This window comes from Sinohyriopsis cumingii, unplaced genomic scaffold (assembly GCF_028554795.1).
Source record: "Sinohyriopsis cumingii isolate HCF-2022 unplaced genomic scaffold, ASM2855479v2 utg002132l, whole genome shotgun sequence".
Taxonomy (NCBI): domain Eukaryota; kingdom Metazoa; phylum Mollusca; class Bivalvia; order Unionida; family Unionidae; genus Sinohyriopsis; species Sinohyriopsis cumingii.
The window spans coordinates 476,165-503,490 of NW_028316136.1; the positions used below are offsets into that span (position 1 = coordinate 476,165).

General features: G+C 36.8%; 1 protein-coding gene across 1 annotated transcript in view; it reads right to left on the bottom strand.

The window, feature by feature from the left end:
* The window catches only part of LOC149771071 (uncharacterized), an 80,834-nt gene that overhangs the window by 50,612 nt on the left and 2,896 nt on the right, over positions 1–27,326 (bottom strand). Inside the window, exons 3-4 of the mRNA XM_089948866.1 lie at positions 21,850–22,009; positions 18,854–18,924 (exon numbers count right to left, since the gene is read on the bottom strand). Of these exons, the coding sequence (XP_089804992.1) occupies positions 18,854–18,924; positions 21,850–22,009 (231 nt within the window). The remainder of the gene's footprint in view (positions 1–18,853; positions 18,925–21,849; positions 22,010–27,326) is intronic.

The window sequence follows — 27,326 nt, forward strand, 5'->3', positions numbered from 1 at the left end:
GTGGTGGGACACACCTCCGTACCGTTACTGCGTGTCATTCCTTTCAAAGTGGATTCTGCCACGAACGCTGACGAGGAAGGTGGAAACACTTACCACGTTCACCGCGAATTTGTCCATCCTCACTATTTGCCGGTCAGCAAGTCGTATTTGGACACGGTCAACATTACTATAAAAGGAGATCTGGGACAAGATATTCCATTCACCAACAAAGGAAAAGTCACGGTGAAACTCCATTTCCGAAAACGGTTCTCTCACGACTCGTAAGTAAGTAAGTAAGTAAGTAAGTCATGTATCCAGTGTACCAAGGGGTGGCTCGACAGCGAGGACACGGTTTAGGAGACATGTTAAAATCGGCCTTTCGTTCGGTGGCCCCAGTGTTGAAACCGATGGTGACACGCGGATTGCACGCCTTGAAAGATGCGGCACTGACACAAGGCAAAGAATTTCTCCAAAATGTCATCATTGACAAACAAAACCCTAAAGAAGCCTTCATGAGGGCAGGTAAAAATGTCTTGCTACAAACGGGCAAAGACATTTTGGGCCGACGAGACACACCTATAAATGCCCTGCACGCTACCGAGTCAGACATTCAGCAAGGACAAGGCAGAAAGAGACGACGAAGAAGAAAACACCCTTTCACCAGACTTCAAGCGAGAAAGGCCAAGAAAAGAAGAACCGTTCGAGACTTAGACGTTTTCGATTATTGAGACACAAAACAAAAAATGATGCACCGAGAGTCTTGCGCCTGTTCCAAGACGGAACTGGATCTATTTGCCATGCCCCCCACCATGATGACGATGCAAGAATCCCAATGGGTGGAATTTAATCCCGTCTCCTCACTGACCGATTCCGCTCCCATCGAGTTTGAAATCAAGGCACAGCCCGAAGATTACATCGATCTGAATAGCAGTTACTTGTACTTGAAAGTCCAAGTTCTAGATAAGAATGGTGATGGAGTAAAAGACGATGACGAAATAGGTCCCGTCAACAATTTCATGCATTCCTTGTTCAGCTCAGTGGATTTGTACTTGAATAACAAACTAGTCAGCAGCAGCATGGATACATACCCTTACCGTGCCTACCTGGAAAATCTCTTGACGTACGGAATAGATGCCAAGGATAGTCATCTCAATGCCTGTGTGCTGTGGGTAGCTGACGAAGCGGGTAAGTTAGACACAACAGATACATCCAATTCCAGCTTTGAGGCAAGAGCAGACAAAATCATAAACAAGAGGAGTTTAGAACTGATGGATCGTTTGCATTTGGACATGTGGTTGCAAGAGAAATATTTGCTGAACGGGGTGAATGTCCGCTTGAGACTGAATCGCAGCAGTACCGCTTTCCATTTGATGGCTGCTGATCTTACTAAGCCTCCTAAAAGCACAATTTTAGAGGCCAAACTGTACGTACGACGCGTAGAAGTGTTACCCAAAGTGGCAAACGAGATCAGTCAAACGTTGAGCAGAACGACTGCCAAGTATCCCATACGACGTGTGGAAGTGAAAACGTTCACCATTCCCGCTAACCTGCAATCCATAACCGAAGATCATCTGTTCCAAGGACAGTTACCCAAACGTTTGATCCTTGGTATGGTCTGGAATTCAGCCTTCAACGGAACCTTCAATCAAAATCCTTTCAACTTTCAACACTTCAACGTAAAGAAAGTCGAAGTCAGTCGTGATGGCAAGACCTTGTGTACCCGACCTTTCGAACCTGACTTTAGTGACAAGAACAAAAATTACTTGAGATCGTACTTGTCCCTGTACGAAGCCACCGGTCAGTTAGGAACCAACACCAGTCACGGCATTGAGTATGACGATTATGCAGGAGGCTATGCTTTGTGGGCTTTCGATTTCACTCCAGACCAAGGCAGCGACGAGGGACATTTCCACCCTATAAAATCTGGCCAGATTCGTGTGGAACTTCAGTTTGCAAATAAACTAACAGAGACGGTGAACGTCATCCTGTATGCAGAATTCGACAATACCATAGAAATCAACAGTTTGAGAGAAGTCATTCTAGATTATTAGAAGCTATGGAAGACTGTTATCCCTCTTTACCTAGTGGAGAAACTTCGGAGATGGAATGTAAGGAGACCGTGGAAGGAGAAGAATCTCAAGACGAAGAAGATATCATGATGAAGTCGAGATGGCCAGAACAAGAAGCCCATTTAGTCTCCTGTTTTGCCAAACACTTGGTCGACAAAATGACGGAATTGATCAAGAAAAATTGTTATGGATGTCAAAACGATCATCCCAGTCAAATTCAACACGATAAATGCCTGATGTTGAGTCAAGAAGAAAAATTGGACGAGTATCTGGACGAAGCTTGGAGTCTCATCTCGAACGAAGACGTGTTGCACCAGTGGTATAAAGACTTGCGTGAACATTCTTGTCCACCATTAACCACTCAAGAGATCCATCGTATCGAAGCTCTCCTGAATCAGAGTGAGGAAACAGAACGAATAACCGTTTATTCGTCAGACATTTTCAAGCAAAAAGTCAGGATCGAATTGACGACTTATTATTACCTGTGAAGAAGAAAACAAACAACACAAAACAATGGATACCTGGGAACTTTATTACCTTTTGAACCACAGTTCGTATACGTCTTCTTGGAATCCCGTCGTCTGTGCTAAAGATGAACTCCCTCATCGCAAACCTAAAGACCATCAAGCTTACGTGATCAACACGGACGATAGTCATCTCCCAGGAACCCACTGGGTAGCCGTTTACTTTCCTCAAGAAGGATGTGTGGAATATTTCGATTCGTACGGATTGCCCCCTTTGGAAGACGATATCATTGACTTTATGAGAAGAAATGCTCAAACCACCCGATTCAATAACGTGAAATTACAAGGCACAGATTCCTTGGTGTGTGGACAATATTGTGTGTATTTTCTGCATCATCGCAGCCTGGGCTATTCCTTAGAACATTTAGTGACTCATTTTGATCCTCGTTCTTCTGCTAGAAACGATGTGAAAGTAGATCGATGGTTTTGTGACCATTATGCTTATCTTTTGTCTCAAGCTAGGAAACGTAGTGTCAATCAATGGCCTAATGATTTCCAACAGTGGAAATCACAATTTCATTCACAACGTTGTCAGCCCTGTTTAAAGTAGATTAAGAAAAAAAATGTTTGAGATTTGAAAAAAAATTGTTTGATGTTATAGTGTTGGATTATTGTTAAAAATGTTAGAGTTGTTGTTTAGTGTTAAGTGATTTTGAATAAAAAATGTTGTGTTTTGAAAAAATGCTTTTGTCTTTTGTTTAGCTATAAGAATGTTGAATTGATGCTCTTTCATTTCTTACTATCCCTCTCATGACAATCACTGAACGTTGCGAATCGAAAATCGTGTGGGGGATGTTTTCCTTCACGTCCGCGCTTTCACTTTAAGAACCGGGTTGTTCCCAGTCTAGCCATCCATTGTCGACTCATCCTCCTAAGAAGATGTGCTCCAAACTAGCTAAGCTCAACGAAGCCTACGTGAATTTGCATAGGGTCAGACACAGTCTGATACCGAAGCCAGAAGAAATAGAGAATGTGAGAATGTTAAAAATTACTGAAGACCTGATAGAAGAGCTCTTCAGAGAAGAAATGAACAGGGAGAAAGAAGAATGGACAGAGAAGTACAGACTTCAGAGACAGCAGCAACAGCAGCAACAGCAGCAGCAACAACAGCAACAGCAGCAGCAACCTGAAGCTGACAGAGGCTTTGTGGATTGTCGTATCGACACCAAAGAATTCTTCTTCTCTTTCCGAAGAAGCAGACCAATCGCCAGAAAGTCTATCCTCAGAGGACATCGCATTCTTAGAAACTGAAAAAAGAATGCCATAGCAAAAAAAAACAAAAAACAGCCCTTTTCAGGGCTACCCAATACTCTAGAAAAGAAATAACGATCGATTTGCCAATTTGTATAGGTAGAGTAGTGTGAAAATAAACACTAACTCTAGCTTTTAAAAATGTGAGCGTATGAGTTTGTGTGATTGTGTTTGTAAGTGATAAAGTAGGTTGGTGTGGATAGTAGATTAAAATGATGTTTGTTTTTGGGGTTGTTTGAGGTGTATATTAGGGGTTAGATTGGATTGCTTTGCGTATGTGGATAGTCTATTGAAGTGATGGGTAGCATAAAAAAGTGAGCGAGTGTTTCTTTTAGGTCCGCGCGTTGTTGTTGTTTTTGGTCATGATCTAGGTAAGATGAATTTTATGTTTTTAGGGGGATGTTTTCCATCACGTCCGCGCTTTCACTATAAATTGAAACTCGTTCGGCAGTCGAGCTACCCTTGTTGATTGATCAACACCAAAAATGAACACGAGACTTGAGAAACTGTTGGAGCTTCATGTGCATCTGGAATATGCCAGGCGCATATTAAATGAACTGGCCGCGGAAGCCATTGTCGAGGAGGGAAGGATAAGAGAGGAGGAAAGAAGAAACAAAGAAGAAGAAGAAAGAAGATATAAAGAGGAAAGAAGAAACAAAGAAGAGGAGGAGGAAAAGGAGAGAAGAAATTTCAAAATCCCAGAGAGTGAAAATTGGGATTCTGAAGCGACATATCCTGCCTCTGCTCTCTCCCCCCAAAAGGTAAAAAGTAACTGGGGGATAAGATGTGTATGTGGCGCCAGGCCTGGAAGGTGCCACCATTAACCAGGTGTCCATGAAGTTCCAAACAAAACAGCCCTTTTCAGGGCTACCCAATACTCTAGAAAAGAAATAACTATTAATTTGCCCAATGTGTGTAGGTAGAGTAGTGTGAATATAAACACTAACTCTTTATTAATAGTGGAAGTGTGTGTTTGTGTGTTTGTGTTTGTAAATGGTGAAGTAAGTTTGTGTGAATAGTAAATTATGGGTTTCTTAGAGTATGTGAAGAGTATAGTTAGGGTTATATTATATGAAAAAGTAGGGGGATGTTTTCCTTCACGTCCGCGCGATGTTGGGTCATCATCTAGGTAAGATCCATTTCATGTTTTAGGGGGATGTTTTCCTTCACGTTCGCGCTTTTCGTATAAGAACCCACAGTATTCGTTGTTCAAACCATTCTGCAAAGAATACAAAGAAGATGGCGTCAAACCACCTTAACAAAATGGAAAAATTGCAAAACGTCATGGACAATTTAGGAATGTTTGAGCAAATGTTGGTTAACCTAAACGAGGATCACTACTCATATAGTCCCCATAGAGTGAAGATGGAGATAAACAATTTACGAAAAATGAAGGTAATCATTAGTGATCTGTTGAAAGAAATAAAGGAGGAAAAGGAGGATGAAGAGGAAAGGATAAGGATGAGAGAATGGAATGAAAAAATTGAAAAAGAAGAAGAAAATGAAAAGAGGAAGAAAGAAGAGGAGGAAGAGAAGAAAGAAGAGAAGGAGAAAAAAAAGAAGAGAAAGAGTGTTGGAGATAAAATAAGAAGTTGGTGGAGGAAAAGAAGAAATTAGAAGAAGAAGAAAACCCAAAGGCCCTTTTCAGGGCCAGCCATATTTCTCGAAAAGAGATAGTCTTTGAATTGCCTACCCCTTTTTTAAAAAAAAATTTTTTTAAAAAAAATTTAAAAAAAAAAAAATCCCATGTTCAATTTCCCTTGTCGCTAGAGTGACCCAGGGTTTTTTTCCCATGTTAATTCCCCTTGTCGCTAGAGTGACCCAAGGTTTTTTCCCATGTTAATTCCCCTTGTCGCTAGAGTGACCCACGATTTTTCTCCATGTTAAATTTCCATTGTCGCTAGAGTGACCCAGGGGTCTCTGTAATGCTAATTCCCATTGTCGCTAGGGTGACCCCTTTCACTACTTGTAACAATGACGGATATTTTCGCTATTTTCCAGAGTCTGACGCAAAGATAAGAGTGGACCCAAACAACGGCGTTTTTGACAAAGTGAAGTACATGTTTCTGACCAGGCAAGACAAAGACTGAGCTACCTTGTCAAGAACGAAGCACCAAAAAGCAATTAAGTCCAACTAAAGCGCCACTAATCAAACGCATTTGTATATGAATAATCAAACGCATTTGTAATATCAATAATAAAACACGGGTACTATCAATAATAAACCGCATGTGTAATATCAAACTGCGTGTTATAAGCTGTTTATTATACTCTGTAGTCTCTTCAGAAGTGCCTAAAATAATACAACTGGAAATTAATTTAATATTACTTCAAAGTTGAAATTAACGCTTTGATCACAACTACTTCAGTTGTTCTGGCACGCTAATATGTACGTAAACTGAAACAGTATCACCAAAACATGATAAAAAATACGTTTCCATGCTGCCCAGCTTGTTATTAACCCGTCAGTTTTCCTGAAACATCTGAGTGGCTCAATGGTCTATTTCCTACTAGGCACATTAAACTGATTAACCTTTTTTTTATTCAATAAAAGGACATATTTTAGCATTAGAATAAATTTTCCTACCCAGGCCAATTGTCCTTTAAAATACATCACGACGTCAACATAATCCCCAAACAAGATATTAATATGCGTGCTGGTCTCGATGGTGTATGTTACTGATGTCCAGGGGTATACAGCTATCTTTTTAGTTTTCGATGGAGACACATACACACGAGCGCGCACGCGTGAACGCACGCATGGACGCACATAGCTTCCAAAAGGAACATCCTCGGCTATTTCTATGAAACAAAAATATGCCTCAGATGTATGTCGGCGCAGTAATATAAAGAAAAAACCCCAAACATTTTGTTACCGGAAATTTCTCGGCACAAAATAGCAGTTACAATCTATTGGACTTCTCGGTTATTTCTAAAACTGGAGAAGTTACAAATAAAAAAAATAGAAGTTCCTTGCTTTTCTAGCTTCTCCGAAGGCAGCTATCGGCATACATTCGAGATATGATCCATTGGACTGACCTCAAGGTAGCGAATGACATGACTGAGATAGAAGGGCTGGCAGATTGCGGTCAAGGTAAATCTCTCCCAACAGTATTACTATCTTGATGATTGTTATATACATACACAGAAGTGGTACATCGAGACGGTTGAGATTGTGAACACATAAGAATGTGACAGATACTGTGACGTTATCAATTTTGATACTTAAAGTATTGTAAGTAGTTTTACCAGACTAAACTAGAGTTTACTGTCACCAGAGTATGTGCTCTAAATATCACTTGGTCTACAGAATTGAATAAGCACTCCCTCATTTCACCGTTTGATGTAATGCCAACAGCAAAAGCAGGTCTCAGTGGCCCAGTTTTAGTGCATAACACATAATCAGCCCAAGATCGCAATATGGTGCCCTCGGGCACCAACATTATAAATAAAAGACATTAATTACTTCTAAAAATGTGTTTGAACGAAACCCCAAAAAGTAGATAAATAGCGACCAAGCGCTAGATGTACGACAATGTGCCGTTAAATGATAATGTATGCATACCACTCCATATTGCTGGGATTCAGAAAAAAAACACACACATATACATACTGAACGTGGAACACGTCTTTGTCACGGGGATCGACGTAAGAATTTTTTATAATCTGAACTCATCTGATAAACTTTAATGCTGTACCATAACTTTCTAAAGTATGCAGTGTATATAACAAATTTTGACCATATACTTTAAAATGATTTTGTAGATTTTTTACCTTTATATTTAATTTGATATACCTTTTAAATAATTTTAACATCATTTTCTTTTATTTTTTTAGGGATACAAGTTTACCAGGGTTAAAACTATGTGCCTATGTCTCGTATTGATATACATTGCGACACTATGTCTATATCTCGGTTCCAGTCTCGGATTCAGCCAATGTGGGTATGTAAGAAAGCTTGCCAGTAGCTTCTCGTAGGTCGGTGGTTCTTTCCGGGGTTTTCCCGGGCTCTTCCTCCACCGTTAATAATGGCCGCCATGCAGGGGCGGATTAAGGCTCACTGGTGCCCTAAGCAATGACAAATCTTGGTGCCCCCCTCCTTTCCACGTACACCTGCGAAGATAACCCTAGGGTGCACCATGATCAAGAAACAGAACATTATGATCAATTTGCACTAGTTTTATCAATTTTTTATACAAATCTTCATTCGTTTTTTTCTGATTTTCACCCTTTTCTCAACTTTGTGGTGCCCCCTTTGGCCCTGGTGCCCTAAGCACGTGCTTAGTCTGCTTAATGGTTAATACGCCCCTGCCGCCATGTATAGCCTATCGTGTGCTGAAAAATGGCGTTAAACCCCACAACAACAACAACAACATATATATATCTCGTATTGATACACACTGCGATACTTTGTTTATATCTCGTATTGATGATACACATTGCGACACTAAATGCCTATGTCTCGTATTGATATACATTGCGACACTAAATGCCTATGTCTCGTATTGATATACATTGCGACACTATATGCCTATGTCTCGTATTGATACACATTGCGACACTATGTCTATGTCTCGTATTGATACACATTGCGACACTAAATGCCTATGTCTCGTATTGATACACATTGCGACACTAAATGCCTATGTCTCGTATTGATACACATTGCGACACTATGTCTATGTCTCGTATTGATACACATTGTGACACTACAAGCAACCTTTATTAAATCTGGAAGCGCAGGTCATGGTGACCAAGTTTTGATATTTCCTTAACATCAAGCCCGTCTGTGGAGAGTGAACACACTGACTGCATCCGAGATTCGATTAAGGAATAGAGCAAAGAAAGTATTTGATTCACCTTTATATTAATTCGAAATCCAATCCAGAACAATCAAGGAGGCCTCAATTACCTGTAGAGAGAATGCGACAACTGGCAATCATCAAAGCATCCAAAATAAAGTAAGTAAATTCGCCGGTGGTTGTAGGACCATATTATATATCAATATCCGTGGCTTTAAAGACCTCTAAAATGCAACAAGTCTAGCCTTGAGTTGGACATGTTTTTGGGATTCTAACACTTCAAAGCAATAATAAGGCCCCCACTTAAATATACGTTGCCAGACTCCTTATATATTGTAAATGCTTTAGGTTTTGTCACCTTCGATACTAGCTGTTGTAAACTGCCAGGTGGAAATTTAAACTGCAACGAACATATTAACAGAAACACTTTTATTTTCACGTGTCAGTATATACATATCAAAAGAAAGAAAAAAAGTAGTATCTGCGTAACTTATTCATATTGTATGTAGGTAGTTCGTGAAAACACGGAGTATTCATTATGTATGTAGGTAGTTTGTAAGAACACAGAGACGTTGTAATTTGTTTTATAATAATCTTTACTACCATTCTGTACAAATTCTTTGTAAAAAAAACAAACTAATCAAATTATACATGAATTTCTCGATTAAGAAAATAGTCAAACTAGTCTTAGCGACAACTTTTTACAATGACACCCTGTCCATAAAGACCTAATTCCAAACGTCCCATATATACATCAATAAATACAAATTTACCTGTGTATAAAGACTAAGTTTTAAAGGTTAGACCCCTGCTTGTAATGAATCTCATCTTCTGAGTTCGTTAAACACAGGTATGATTGAAATTTCTCAAAGAAAGCAAGCAATATTTCATAACTGAAATAGTTTTATTACATCAGAATCTGATTCTTGATAACCAAACGTTTTTTAATTGTTGAAAATAGTTTGGCGCCATGAAATAAGGTACATGTCCATGACACAATGACATTAAATATCGTAATATTTAATTTGAAGCACATATGCTTTTTAATGAAAGACACTGATCCCTTCTGGTAGTCTGGATTTCAGTTATCTCTAAACATAGATATGTTACTTGAAACGTAAAAAAATTCCAAGATTCCCAGTGTTAAATTTATAAACTCAAAGAGTAACTTTCCCAAATTCTTAGAGTTAAATTTATAAACTCAAAGAGTTTCTTCCTCTGGACAAAGTCAAACATTTTCAAAAGTAATTCAAATTTTCATCTGAGGAGAAATTCTGATAAATTTCTAAAACCAGGGTCTGAACATCACTTATCTAAATTGCTTACTCACATGGAGTAATGAAATGACATTCTCCTCCTGCATCTATATTATCTACTATTATCTATATCATCTACTATCATCCACATATACTATCATGAAAATCATGTCATCTATATTATCTACTGTCATCTATATATACTATCAAATATATCATCTATCTTATAAAATTTACATCTATATTATGTTCTGCCATCAACATTACGTACTATCATCTATATCATCTATTACCATCTGTATTATCAAATATCTATATCAGGGGTCTCAAACTCAAACACCCTGAAAGCCGCATGAGGGCGTTTTCGATGGCCCGCGGGCCGCACCACCTTTGTTATCTCTCACGACACCTTGTGACGCCAATCATTTTGCGGGCCACAGGAAACGGCTTGGCGAGCCGAATGCGGCCCGCTTCTTTGAGACCCCTGATATATATTATCTACTATCATCTACACTATCTGCTCTCATCTGTATAGTCTATTTAAGTATTAGACTGTCTTGACAAAGTCATCGTTTCATTAAAAGTTTGGGCAAGTTTTCTCGAAACGTTTTAATCAAGAAACGGAAGTTCAAGCTAAAAACCTCAAAATTATGTATGATACTTAGGTTTAACTGTCATGGAAATCTGGCAGTCTCTTACAGGGACCCAAGTTATGAATTTTAGCTATATTCTAATTAAAGTTATAGGCTGAAATTTGTCTTGACCTTGACCTTGAGTTTCTCATTAAGTTTCTTACTTAAAAAGTTTCATGAATTCGGGGCCTGGAAAGCAATGCCGTGTGGGAATAACACGACATTGCTTTCCAGAAAGAAATAGTCACAATTAACCCTTGCACTGGAAACTTAACTCAGAACATCAGCAGGATCGTGCAGGTGTTTTGAGGGCCCAAGCATCTATTAGAAAGCCATCTGATCAATGTGAGAAGACCATGAAATTCAGGAAATGATAATTCAAACAGATTGGAGATGTGAGAGGCCAAGTGGAGTTAAGAATCCATTGTGTAGGATTTAAAACTGACAGCTGAAATTTATCAAATGGTGTCAAATGACCACTTAGACACTCAAGAGCAGCTACCAAGGAAGAATATAAATCCCATACTATAAAGATTCTTTTATTTCCTGGTGACAGTGTCATAAAATGGATGGTTTCCTTAATGTCCTGACTGACCATGGTATGCTGAATGATCACTTATTCTTGTCCAGCTGAAAAATGGACTTTGGTCAAGCACAATGAATAGTCATAGAAACGCTATTAGCTTGGAAAATTGTTAATTACATAAAAGTTTTTGGACCTTGAAAAAAACAAAAGCAAACACTTCTGACTGTTTCCTTCAAGAATCGGTATTGTTACTAAGCTTGAATAAATTGAATAGTCATTTCATAGAGTCAACAGTAATAAAAACAATTAGTCAATGTCTACACCATTTTTTAAAATTCTGTTTAAAATTAGTGTGAAAAAAAGAGATTTAAGACGTGTTCTTTGTTTGAAGCTGTAGAAATACTGAGATATTGCAAGTTTGTCCTTCGTCCGTCCTCTTCGGCGGAAACTCGTATTCCTTCCGATTCAGTAGAAATTAATATAAATTGGATTTTTTTTTTGTCCATATGGTGGTACATCGCATGTGCAAAAAGAATAGTATGTGTTGCTCCCTTTGCTGGCGTTATTGGGTTGGATTAATGAAATAGCATTTGAAATAAAATAACATTCTGAAATATTGTTTGTTTTCATTAGACTTTCAAATATGCGAAGATTTAAAATACGTTAAGCTTATGTAAGCATTGTTAAAAGGAAGACGCAAAACGTATGTAATGGCTTTCGGGTTACAGCCCCATCAGTCATGGAAAGGTATCAGTGGTGTGTAGGGGAGACTAAACAATGTACAATATTAAATATGGAAATATATAGAAGGCGTAGATTTGTGATGATGAGCAAATGAATGAAGTTATTCAAGATCTTGACAATGTTTTCTGCGAACACATCATATACGAACCATATCAATTTCTTTTTGGTTATAAATTGATTGTTGCAATCAAGAGTACATGAATGGTACAGTAAAAACTCACCCCATCTTTATTTGTCCTCTATGAAGATAACTGAAATTTTTTGTACTGAATGGTTTCAGTCTGTTCTTTTAGTCATGCCGTTTAGTTTAGAACCTGAAATAAAAAGGCTCTTCTTTCTTACCTTAAGTGCAAGCCAGCCACAAAGTATGGGCAAGGCCTGTGATGGAGACTAATGTTATTATACAGAAACAATTTTTATTTTTTCAGTCAATGACCCTGACCTTTGACCCCAAAATCAATAGCCTTCTTCTTTACTCCAAGTTTAAGCCATCCACAAAATTTGGTCTAGGAGCTAATATGATTATGCAGAAACCAGTTTTTTAAAAAATCATTTTCTTCCTCATGCGAATTATATTAGGCATCCACGAAGTTGTGTAACTGCAGACGATGAAAAGCTAGTGTGCAAGCAATCTACAAACATGGTTAACTATACACAATTTCCTAACTGTAGACGATGAAGAGCTAGTGTGCAAGCAATCTACAAACATGGTTAACTATACACAATTTCCTAACTGTAGATGGCGGAGGGCTATAGTGCAGAAACCATTTTTCTTCTTTCAGTTACAGTAACTTTGATCTTTGGCCTGTTCCCCCTGAAATCGATAGAGTTCTTCCTTACCACAGGAGCATACCATCCACCGAGTTTAGTCACTGCAGATGGTGGACAAGTAAAGTTACTGTGTGGAGGCCAAATATGCAACAGATCAATCAAATTGCCCAGACTATATTAAAAGGCATTTACAGGATGAATTCCATTAAGTCTGGTCAAATTCTATTCAACAATTTTGAAAAATATTTACGCAGTTACCTCTGATGAGATTTTGTATTGAAGCGATTCTGTCTAAAGCGCTACACAGAAGTTGCCAAACTATGTAAGGGAGGTAACTACTCTAAGTACTCCTTTCCTCACAAGATTAGGATTTAGGTTTATTCCCTTTACATATCATGACAGTCCTTTTAAGGTGAAAATACCAACAACACGGCAAGTCTTATTATTTGAAAGACACTGTTCTCAGTAACAGACAGCAGATGATGCCATGACAATGCCATGAAATCCCTCCAAGCCATACGTATATAATTCCTAATTTTGAAGTCAACATTGACATTCCAGATTCTTTGACCTGAACTGCCATTTAGTATAACCTCACAACAGCAAGTGAAGTCAGGTATAATGGTACCAACTGTACGACCCCCAGGGGCAGAGCTTAGTATGGAATATTGTATTCAAAAATAAAAAACAAAACTAGCTGAGACTGGTGCATTATGTTGTTGCTGTTGTGTTTAACACCACTGTTCAACACATGATAAGCTATTCAAATCGGCTAGTATAACTGGTGGAGGAAGAGCCTGTGACAAAACCTGGGAAAAACCACTGACCCAAAGGAAGCAGCTGAAGATTTCTCATGTACCCACACTGGCTGAGCCTGAGACTTGAACCCAAGCTAACAGAGGTTAGATGGCAGTGATCCTTAGTGGTGAGCACTTTAGACCACTTGACCACCTGAAGCCCAGTGCATTATGTGTGAGCACTTTGGACCACTTGACCACCTGGAGCCCAGTGCATTATGTGTGAGCACTTTAGACCACTTGACCACCTGGAGCTCAGTGCATTATGTAAGAATTGTAGTTTCTGTTAGACTTAAAAGAAAGTTGAGTCTCTTGGCAACATGTGATATCGTGTTAGTTTCATATTTAGATCATATTTTGTATTTGAATTATTTAAAAAATCTGATACACATCACTGAAAATGTTATCTGTTGTGACTAGATAACTCTTACCCCAATTTAGTTCCAACAGTTATCTCTCTTAAATGCAATCGAGTAACTGGTTCTGTCATTGTCAAAATGACAATCTAACATTGCTCTCTATGACAGTGTGTTATGCATAATGAAGTCGGATAAAAGTATATTTATTTCACCAAATGTTAGCATTGCTGTCTACAGAAAAACAATTGGTACTGTGATACCATCAACATAAGGTGGCGCTCACCAGATAATATGTACTTTTGAGAGAATGACGTATGTAAGGTGAAGTAGTTCGCATTTAAAACATGCACAGTGGAGAGAATGTTTGCATACCTCTATGCTACATTAATGTAATGTGGATGATATTTCTTTTGGATATTGTACTTTTGGAAATTTTACATGATTTAAGCACACTGCTAACTAAAATGACTGCTCCCTTGTGTTAAAAAATCAGTCTGAATTAGTCTAAAGTACACTATACATAGCAGCTATTAAAATAGGGAAAATGAATTTTGCCAGACTAGACAATACCAGCTTCTGAAAGTGCAATGAATGAATTACCAAATATATAAAATGTAAAAAAAGTTATCAGCTCTTTTTTATACAATTTACCTCTGAAGTTCAGGAAGTGAAAATGACCAAGTAGAGCTAGCACTTTTTTGAAAGGTGCACATTTGAAGTAAGGCCAAGCTGTATACACTATAACCCATAGTACATCCATCAATCATACACCAAAATAAAGGGAATTAAAGGTTCTTTGCATTATACCTAAGATATACAAGGTCTTTTTTAAATAGCCAGTATAACCAGTGAGGAAAGCCGGGGAAATTCTTTTTCTTTAAAATCCTAACCCTATGCAAAATGCAAAACTGTATAGCGCCACCTTAAAGAAAATATAAAAATGTTTGCAATCATTTTTTTTTATTTTCATATAATTATGTATAATGTTCTGAATAAAATGGTACATTCATATTGATGTTAAGCATGGAAATAAGCTAATTATGATCATTTTTCTCTTGCTTACATAATTTGCCATGGGGTATGTTTGTGTGAGTAGTGACCTTAATTATGGGGAAATTAGAAGTCTTAGAATATAGGAACAGAGTCAACTTAAATTTAAAACTGTTGCAATAAGTGACAGAAATTTATGGTGAAAATGTTTCATTTCATTTATTTGCAATGAAATAAAAAATAAATGAAGAGAAAGTGAATTCGCTTCTTCCATATTAAACCACAGGCAAATATTTTACACTTTGACCTTTGACCTTTATGAACCTGATGAGTTACCTCCCTTTTTTTAATTGTAAAATTCATTGTTGATATCTCAAAAATAATTCTGGTTAGTTTCATGTTCCTGTCATTCAGCATAACATTGGTTGCTATGTTTACAAAATGTAATGTGCATTCTTAAAATAGCTTGTTAGAGACTCTGACACTCATAAATACTGTTCTGTGGGGGGAAAGGCAGGAGAATTATTCAAAAGGATTGTTTTGATGCTTGCAACTTAAATGTTTCAGCCATATAAACATAATGAAATCATACAAAAATAATACCTATATCTTCTTTATGGTGGCGCTCACCAGATAATATGTACTTTTGAGAGAGTGATGTATGTAAGGTGAAGTAGTTCGCATTTAAAACATGCACAGTGGAGAGAATGTTTGCATACCTCTATGCTACATTAATGTAATGTGGATGATATTTCTTTTGGATATTGTACTTTTGGAAATTTTACATGATTTAAGCACACTGCTAACTAAAATGACTGCTCCCTTGTGTTAAAAAATCAGTCTGAATTAGTCTAAAGTACACTATACATAGCAGCTATTAAAATAGGGAAAATGAATTTTGCCAGACTAGACAATACCAGCTTCTGAAAGTGCAATGAATGAATTACCAAATATATAAAATGTAAAAAAAGTTATCGGCTCTTTTTTATACAATTTACCTCTGAAGTTCACGAAGTGAAAATGACCAAGTAGAGCTAGCACTTTTTTGAAAGGTGCACATTTGAAGTAAGGCCAAGCTGTATACTCTATAACCCATAGTACATCCATCAATCATACACCAAAATAAAGGGAATTAAAGGTTCTTTGCATTATACCTAAGATATACAAGGTCTTTTTTAAATAGCCAGTATAACCAGTGAGGAAAGCCGGGGAAATTCTTTTTCTTTAAAATCCTAACCTATGCAAAATGCGAAACTGTATAGTGCCACCTAAACACACTCCTCACAGCTCATAGACACACTCCTCACCGTAAAGGTCATAGGCACACTCCTCACAGTACAGGTCACAGGCACACTCATCACAGTACAGGTCATAGCCACAGTCATCACAGTACATGTCATAGGCACACTCATCACAGTTCATAGCCACACTCCTCACAGTACATATCATTGGCACACTCCTCACAGTTCATAGCCACACATGTCATTGGCTCACTCATCACTATTCATAGTCACACTCATCACAGTACATGTCATAGGCACACTCCTCACAGTTCATAGCCACACATGTCATTGGCTCACTCATCACTATTCATAGCCACACTCCTCACAGTACATGTCATAAGCACACTCCTCACAGTTCATAGGCACACTCCTCACTATTCATAGGCACATTCCTCACCGTAAAGGTCATAGGCACACTCCTCACAGTACAGGTCATAAGCACACTCCTCACAGTACAGGTCACAGGCACACTCATCACAGTTCATAGCCACACTCATCAAGTACATGTCATTGTCACACTCATCACAGTTCATAGCCACACTCATTAAGTACATGTCATTGGCACACTCATCACTATTCATAGTCACACTCATCACAGTACATGTCATACGCACACTCAACACAGTTCAAAGGCACACTCATCAAGTACATGTCATTGGCACACTCATAACAGTTCATAGCCACAATCATCATAGTACAGTTCATAGCCACACTCATCACAGTACATGTCATAGGCACACTCCTCACTATTCATAGGCACATTCCTCACCGTAAAGGTCATAGGCACACTCCTCACAGTACAGGTCATAGGCACACTCCTCACTGTAAAGGTCATTGGCACACTCCTCACAGTACAGGTCATAGGCACACTCATCACAGTTCATAGCCCACTCATCAAGTACATGTCATTGGCACACTCGTCACTATTCATAGTCACACTCATCACAGTATATGTCATACGCACACTCAACACAGTTCAAAGGCACACTCATCAAGTACATGTCATTGGCACACTCATAACAGTTCATAGGCACACTCATCACATTACATGTCATAGGCACACTCGTCACAGTTCATATCCATACTCATCAAGTACATGTCATAGGTACACTCGTCACTATTCATAGCCACAATCATCATAGTACAGGTCATAGGCACACTAGTCACAGTTCATAGCCACATTCATCAAGTACATGTCATAGGCACACTCGTCACTATTCATAGCCACACTCATCACAGTACATGTCATAGGCACATTAGTCACAGTTCATAGCCACATTCATCAAGTACATGTCATAGGCACACTCATCACTATTCATAGCCACACTCATCACAGTACATGTCATAGGCACACTCATCACAGTTCATAGCCACACATGTCATTGGCTCACTCATCACAGTTCATAGCCACACTCCCCACAGTACAGGTCGTAGGCACGCTCCTCACAGTTCATAGGTATGTTCCTCACTATTCTTAGGCACACTCCTCACTTTTCATAGGCACACTTCTCACAATTCACAGGCACACTCCTCACGAGTCTTAGGCACACTCCTCATTATTCATAGGCACACACCTCACTAAATTTACACTGTTATGGCAGTGGTATTATCCTCACCAAGGAAGGTTACCCACTCTGAGGAATATGCAGTTTCGAAATAGGTGAAAATAAAATAGAGCAGGCATGTGCAACCTACAGCATGCAGGCCAGATCCAGCTGCACTGTCATTTTATCGGTTCATCCACATCATAGGGTGTGGTTTAAAAATAAATTGCTAAACTGACTTGTGTTTTTGGAGGACATTGCACATGTCTGAGATAGAGGACACACTGGTTGGGAGGCATGACTGGTTCATATTGAGAAGTAAAAAGAATCCTTCAAAAGCCTATCATTAACTGAAATAAGATGGAGAAAAAGGTTCTACTCATGCAATGTAATTTGTTTTTACTAGCTTGGATTAAGAACCCCATAATGAAAGCAGCCATGTTTAACTCCAGCTGCAGAATAAGTAAGTTCCAAGCACATGTAATGCCATGGCTTATGTTGTTTTCTCAACACAAAGGATGCTTCTGTGCAGTGAGATCAAGATTTTAGTCCTCAGTATCTAAAAACTGGAACACGTATGCCCCAATACTGTGCCTGAAAAGTGACCTAAATACAAAACCTAAACAAGATAAAATGGGATGGGGGAGGAGGAGGGATGGGGGAGGAGGAGGGAAGGATAAGACTATAAGCCTTGACAACTCATGGCAGGGCATAATAAATTTCCTAATATAGTATATTTTTGAAATACTATATATTCCCTAATTAACACCCCCAGGAGCATTATATTTTCCAAATGTGGGGCATTTATAAGCTCAAAAATTATCAATCTATCAATATTTCCCACTCAGCAGCTGGTTGAAGTATGACTGCTCAGTCTTTGAACTTTCCACCCAGCTATTGCATCATGTTTGACACAAGTACCTGTGAGTTTAGTAACTTATACATTGATACATACATTGTAACAGTGTGAAAAACTGAGACAGCTGCAACTTTTTGTTGCAATCATGGATCTGAAGCAGACAGGTATTGAAAAGCACAGGTCTTACACTGCGTCTTTTAAATTTTCTGTTCTTAAAAAGAGAAGAAATGGTAGATTGGGGGGCACAAGTTAGGGAATAAACAGTATTTAAAACTTCATAAATTTAGAAGTTTTCAAGGCAACTCCGCCAATTCAAGGATTTTTCCAACTTTTGTAGAAATTAAGCTAAAGGCATACAGAAGGCCTGTAAAAGCATGCAAGAACTTGTACAACTAATGTAAAACAAGGGGGATTTGTGGCTTAAAAAAAAAGCAACTTCAAATTTAAAAAGAACACTGTAAACTCACATTTTTAGAACTTTGTCCTTTCCTCCAGAGGCAACCCTCTCTCCATCTGGACTCCAGTCAACTGCATATACCTGTAACACAAACACATGGAAGTAGATGTGTGAAATTAAATATAAAATAAAGCTGACAACACTTGCTCAAATTGCAAATTCTCATGCTTACAGTGCAAATGGCTTTTTGTTGCCAACTTTCAAGAAAATTGAGACATAACTGACAAAATGTCACCTTATTTTAAAAATAAATTCCATATTTTTGGAGGAAGAAAAACCATGCAAAGTAATACTGCAACCATAACATGAAAACTAGCTGATGCAACAACTGATTTTTGACAGTATGATAAAATAAATATGAAGCTATAATTCTTTATCTCTTCTACCCGCTTTGGACTTGAGGAACAGACCTGACACGCTCTCCTCCATATCGTACGAGGTGACAAATAGAGGCAGTTGCCATGGTGACTCAGTGATTAGTATGCCAGACTTGAAGTTGAACAGGTGCAGGTTTGCATCCTATGATCAGACCAGCTCTGATTGGCTACAGTGGTGTGTCATAGGGCAAAGCATTATACTACAACTGTCTTGACTCTAAATAACCTATGTGTGTTGCTGTGCCTTTGGAAAACCAAACCAAACTGAAGCTTTCTTTTCCTTCTTGCCAGAGAGAGGTTTAAATTTAATCAAAGGGAAACAATTAAATTTTACAGCCATGGAATGAGTGATACATAAGTTGTCTCCCTTGCAAAATGTAATTTATGCAGTTGCCCATCATACTCAATTAATTTCCACCATAAGTATTACATTTTCAAAAAGCTTGATGGCTTGACTATGTTCAAATCATTGTTGTTTGTTTTGCATTTTAAAAAAAAACCTTTCCCTTTTAATTTAAATGGTGGTTGGGAGGAAGATGGTAATATATTTGATTCAGGAATATTGTTTTCATGTTGAGCAGTGTGAGTTAACTTTAAGGTGAGATTTTTAAATTTTGTTTTAATTATTTATTTCTTTATTTATTTTGTCTTATAATTGATGAACACATCTGGATTTTTTAATCCTAACAAAATTTTGAGGATTGGATTACCTCTCAAAAAGGACATTTTGCTGCATGCAGTACATGTATTCCAGTTCTAGTCGTAACAACGCATTTTTTGTATGAAACAGATTAAAGAAATTAGGATTGAATGAGACACACAATAACAATTACAGTTTGAAGCTCATGTAGTGTGACTATTCAGTACTGTGCATTCATCTATCATTAGACCTCCGCCTAATTTCCTTATTTTCTATTTATAGTAGCTGTGCATGAAATAGTTCTAAGAAAACAGATTTCTTGAATGTGAAACCACATGTCACAGATTCACTATATTTTGATACACACATACATAGTGGACCAGTCTGAACTGAAAAGAAATGGCACCACATATTAAGATATGTGACTCATGGATGTTATGTGACTGAAAATTCTTAGAGGAAAAGGATTTTGTTAATATTGTGTCAATATTTTTAACTGCAGATCCGGGTAAGCTGCAAAAATTAAACGTATGCTTTTGACAGTTTTCTGTAATTATGGCTATATATATAGCTATTTTTATGCTCAAATTACAATGTTTTGCCATTTATATTGGTAATAACTATACCTCTAGGGGCCCCGAGTGGCCGAGTGGTCTAATGCGCTCTCCGTTACGGATCACTGCCATCTCACCTCTGTCTGCGTAGGTTCAAGTCTCGGATTTGGCCAATGTGGATATGTGAGAAAGCTTGCCAGTAGCTTCTCGAGGGTCGGTGGTTCTTTCCGGGCTTTTCCCGGGTTCTTCCTCCACCATTAATACTGGCCGCCATGTATAGCCTATCGTGTGCTGAAAAATGGCGTTAAACCCAACAACAACAACAACAACAATACCTCTCTTGGGGGTTGGCATGTAGGGGAGGATCCTTATGGTTTTCTACCCTGGACTTAACAACTCAATAATCTAGCAAAATATCAGAGGGTGGAAGTTTTGATCTGGGCCTGTTTGGAAGCCGTTGAAGCTTCCCTCTGTTTAACAAAATTTGGAAGGAGGTCCCATATTGTGATGAGGATGGCTGCAATTTATGGCTGGTTTTGATGCCCTGGGGCAGTGGCCAGGGACTGGTGGGACTGGTCCCTAAGAAGTCTGCTGGTGAGTGTTTCCACCTTCATCAACAGGTTTTTGCCATGATCCTGCAAGACCTTAGATGTCTCCAATGCTGCATCTTGATGGAAGCGAAGCAAGAGACAGCACCACTGACATGGAAAATGCACGCCTGCATGTCTCGGGTGTATCTTCCAGTAAGTACTGAAGCACTAATGGAAATAGTGACTCCTCCTTCTCAAGACTTAAGGGACTAATGCAATGAAGGGAAACAAATTAAGAGAAGCTTCTTCACTTTGCAAGTCACAAAAATCTCTAAAATAAAACTAAAATCACAAGAAAATTCTCAAATAATAAAAAGATTAGGGAGAAAATAACTCAGTCAATACAATGGTGCAATGACTGACTAAAAATACTTCCAACAACAACAATAATACTTACAAACTTGAAAAGCCATTTAAGGCATATTTGATGGCAGATCAACATCTGAATAAAACCGTTATAAATTAATGCCTCTGTCAAAATTAGGCCAATTCTGTTGAGCAGATTTTGAGAAAAAGTCTGTTCGATAATTGATGTTGTATAAGCATACTTTATGAAAGCTTGAAAGCCATTCATGACAGGATGAGTTTGGATAAATTTGGTCAGATTCTTATGAGTGGTTCTGAGAAGACATGTCTGATTTTTTTTGTATTTAGTAATGGCAGCTGAAGCTATGGTAAATTTGTATGAAAATTGCCAATGTTGATGGATGCTGCACTCTGGATGCACAACATACCATAAGTTCACCTGACTATTTGGCCAGGTGTACTAAATATACTGATTTTAAAAGCGAACAAATTTACTTAAGCAAAAATACTATTTTTTTAAAATCAAATTTCACACTAACCTCATCTGCATGCCCTGGAAGGTCAAAGAGAAGTTTCTTTGTTTTGATGTTCCACACTTTCAGTGTAGAGTCTGCACTGCCACTGCATATCAAACGACTGTCGGCAGACCAGGAGACTTGGTATACTCGCTGAACATGTCCTCTTAATGTGAACAAAAACCTGGGTTGCAGAAAAGAAACAATGTTTACCATGTATGATTTCTGTTTGTCATTTTTATTTGTATCATATAATAATCAGAGCATTTTCTGAACAAGTCCATTTCATATTAAATTTTTGATTTAATAGTTTGCCATTTACCAAGATTTAACAAGCAACCGTTTTTTGTAAGTTTTGAATGAAATAATCACAAAAGTAACATTATTTGTACCTCATGAAGGTCCCTATCCATTGTATTTTATAACATTGCAGTATAGTTTCATTTGTACCTTATGATGGTCCCTATCCATTATATTTTATTACATTGCAGTAGTTTCATTTGTACCTCATGAAGGTCCATATCCATTGTATTTTATAACATTAGTAGTAGCGTTTCATTTGTACCTTATGATGGTCCCTATCCATTATATTTTATTACATTGCAGTATAATTTCATTTGTACCTCATGATATTCCCTATCCTTTGTATTTTATTACAGTGCAGTATAGTTTCATTTGTACCTCATGATGGTCCCTATCCATTGTATTTTATTACATTGCAGTATAGTTTCATTTGTACCTCATGATAGTCCCTATCCATTGTATTTTATAACATTGCAGTAGTTTCATTTGTACCTCATGAAGGTCCCTATCCATTGTATTTTATTACACTGCAGTATAGTTTTGTTTGTACCTCATGATGGCCCCTATCCATTATATTTTATTACACTCTGATCTATTTTAATTTGTACCTCAGTGTGTTCTCTATCCATCATATTTTACCACACTGTAGTGTAGTTTCAATAGAACTTCATGATAGTCTCTATCCATTATATTTTATTACAATGTGGTGTTTCATTCATGATGGTTGCTAATTATATTTTATTACACTGGTGTAGTTTTATTTGTACATCATGATGGTTACTATTATATCTTATTGCTCTGTGGTGTAATTTCATCCATACCTCATGATGATCTCTATCCATTATATTTTATTACACTGTGGTATAGTTTCATTCATACCTCACAATGGTCACTAAATTTTATATGTTGTTGCTCTGTGGTGTAGTTTTATTCATACATCATGATGGTCTCCGTCCATTATATTTGATTTCAATGCAGTGTAGTTTCATTTGAACCTCATGATGGTTGCTAATTATTATATTTTATTAAACTGGTGTAGTTTAATTCATACCTCATGATGGTCACTATTATATTTTATTGCTCTGTGGTGATGTTTCATTCATACCTCATGACGGTTGCTAATTAATATATTTTATTACTCTGCTGTAGTTTCATTTCAACCTCATGATGGTCTCTATCCATTATATTTTATTACAATGTGGTGTGGTCTTATTTGTACCTCATAATGGTCGCTATCCATTACATTTTATTACAATGTGGTGTGGTTTTATTTGTACCTGATGATGGTTGCTATCCATTATATTTTATTACAATGTGGTGTGGTTTTATTTGTACCTGATGATGGTCACTATCCATTATATTTTATTACAATGTGGTGTGGTTTTATTTGTACCTCATAATGGTCTTGATCCATTATATTTTATTACAATGTGGTGTGTTTTATTTGTACCTCATGATGGTTGCTATCCATTATATTTTATTACAATGTGGTGTGGTTTTATTTGTACCTGATGATGGTCTCTATCCATTATATTTTATTACAATGTGGTGTGGTTTTATTTGTACCTCATGATGGTCTCTATCCATTATATTTTATTACAATGTGGTGTTTTTATTTATACCTCATGATGGTTGCTATTATTTTATTACAATGTGTAGTAGTTTCATTTCTACCTCATGATGGTCTCTAGCCATTATATTTTATTACACTGCATTGTAGTTCATAGGTAGGTGTAAAGGGATGTTTGAGATGTCATGTATTTGCCATTAATAACATCATTCATATATATGATAACAAGCCTGGATATCTCTGTAGTTATTATAACATCATTCATATCTACATGGTAACCAACCTTAGATATCTCTTTGTTATAACATCATTCATATACATGATAGCCAGCCTGGATATCTCTGTAGGTGTTATAACATCATTCATATATTTGTGATAACCAGCCTGGATACCTCTGTTGTTGTTATAGCATCATTCATATACATGACAGCCAGCCTGGATATCTCTGTAGTTATTATAACATTATTCATATACATAATAGCCAGCCTGAATATCTCTGTAGTTGGTGTAACATCATTCATATACATAACAGCCAGTCTGGATATCTCTGTAGTTGGTGTAGCATCATTCATATACATGATAGCCAGCCTGGATATCTCTGTAGTTGTGTAACATCATTCATATACATGATAGCCAGCCTGGATAACTCTGTAGTTATTATAACATCAGTCATATACAGATGTACATAATAAACAGCCTGGATATCTATGTAGTTGTTATAATGTCATTCATATACATGATAACCAGCATAGATATCTATGTAGTTGTTATAATATCATTCATATACATGATAACCAGCCTGGGTATCTTTGTAGTTGTTATAACATCATTCATATATACATGATGACCAGACTTTGAAATATGACAAAATATTCTGAGAGATTTCAGATAAGTCTTATGGGTCAAACATTTTTGTGAACTGACACAAAATACCAAAATTTGTCCTTCTGATTCACTTTTTACAACTGTTAATAAGTTCTCACTCACACAGATTAATAATGACTCCAATGAGCTTTGTTGCATTCCATGTTAATAAGTTGTTACTCAGGTAGATTAATAATGACTCCAATGAGCTTTGTTGCATTCCATGTTAATAAGTTGTTACTCAGGTAGATTAATAATGACTCCAATGAGCTTTGTTGCATTCCATGTTAATAAGTTGTTACTCAGGTAGATTAATAATGACTCTAATGAACTTTGTTGCATTCCATGTTAATAAGTTCTTACTCAGGCAGATTAATAATGAGTCTACTGTTAAGAAATCTTTTACTCAGGTAGATTAATAAGGACTCTAATGCTAATAAGTTGTTACTCAGGTAGATTAATAATGACTAATGATCTTTGTTGCATTCCATGTTAATAAGTTGTTACTCAGGTAGATTAATAATGACTCCAATGAGCTTTGTTGCATTCCATGTTAATAAGTTGTTACTCAGGTAGATTAATAATGACTCTAATGATCTTTGTTGCATTCCATGTTAATAAGTTGTCACTCGGGCAGATTAATAATGACTCTAATGATCTTTGTTGCATTTCATGTTAATAAGTTGTTACTCAGGTAGATTAATAATGACTAATGATCTTTGTTGCATTCCATGTTAATAAGTTGTTACTCAGGTAGATTAATAATGACTCTAATGAACTTTGTTGCATTCCATGTTAATAAATTCTTACTCAGGTAGATTAATAATGACTAATGATCTTTGTTGCATTCCATGTTAATAAGTTGTTACTCAGGTAGATTAATAAGGACTCTACTGATTTTTGTTACATTCCATATTATGAAGTTCTTACTCAGGCAGATTAATAATGAGTATACTGTTTAGAAATTGTTACTCAGGTACATTAATAATGACTCTAATGATCTTCGTTGCATTCCATGTTAATAAATTGTTACTCAGGTAGATTAATAAGGACTCTAATGTTAACAGATTGTCACTCAGGTAGATTAATAATGACTCTATTGATCATTGTTACATGCCATCTATAGGTTTATTTGAACATGTAACATTTTATGAAAATACTGCAAGGTATGGTCTTTCAGTTCAACATATCACTAGCTAAAACACCATAAGAAATGTATTTTGCTAAAAATGGAACTTGTGGAGTAAGACTGTGAAAAGGTCAAAACATCTGTGAGATGTCTCCTCACTAAATCACAGATACAGCCAAACATTTGCCTTTGCACCACTACAGTCCAGGGATTGAATCCTGGTTCTGGAATGTGATAAGACTGGTGACCGCCAATCAAGAGGTATTTGTTATCTCAATGCTATTAAAGGACTATACTGAATAAGGGTTATTTTCTGCCCCCTCTCCAAATGTCCTTACATTATGTATAATGTACATATGAGGTGGTTAACATTTATTTCTGACATCAGTTTTGTGTTCATGTGTCCACTGCCATGGTTACAGGGTGTCAAAACACTATCAGAAAAGACATGAAAAGCGGTCATCTTTTCCATTTACTTCTCATATATACTGCTTTTCCATGAGCTTATCACTCAGTTTCAAATTTGCAATATGCATCTGTATTATTTTAGGGATTATAAAGCTCCATATATAAAGTTTAGTTTCTAAAACTGTTCCAAAATGGTCCATCGTAGACAAAAATAGAATATCGAACTTATACGTCAAAGAAAACTGTTTCTAAAATACGTTGACAAAAAGGTACTTAATCATACAATACAAAATTGTTCATCAATAAAATAATGTTTAATATTATTGAATTATTTAAATGATTGTTTGATATTATTGAATATGATGGTAAAGGAGGCATTAACAGGGGCCTGTATGTTCACTTCTTCGCCTTATGCATGGGTTTCTTACCTTCAATGAAAATGACAAGTGTTCTTTATGTATTTATGTACTTTTATCCTTATATTTTCATGGCTATATAACACATACACTACTCTGTTTCTCTCTTTAGAAGAAAAAATAAATAATTTGTCTTCCACACCCCTTAAGGTAGTCTATAGTCAAACTTAATCTATTTATAAACTATCTGTAAAGATATAATGTGGACATTAATAAGAAAGAAAAACAAATAAACTATTGTTTCAGAATGTTTAATGTACTTCTGAAAAATGTGAAATATGTTTTAGAAGTAATGGTATTGGAGATAAGTAGATTGAACTAATAGGTTTTTGGCGTAGAAGTAATGCACATATTATTTTCAATTACAAAATCATGATTACTAGGCTTCCATTGCTACTGTGGCCATTGTTCCCAAAAAAATGTACGTTATTCTTTAAACTATTATTATTCTTGATACGAGTGCACCGGAAATGTGAAAAAAATTCAATATGAAAAAAATGAATATTAATATACTTGTATGAAAGTTATACTATCTAATTATGGAAGAATAACCGCTTCACAACACAGGTTCCACTACCATTATTTTCTGATGCAGACATGCCACCCTTGTAATGTTCGATTTTAGATGAATAACATATTGATAAAAATGTTACCTTGCTTGAAATAAAAATAAAGTTATTTTCAAATTGTGCATTATTTTTTGTTTTTGAAAACTGAGCAGTTACTAATTTTATTTCAAACTGTAAATTCACAGCTGTTGATATTATGGATATTAATTCTTAAAACGAAAAAGAAAGAAAAAGAAGAGAAA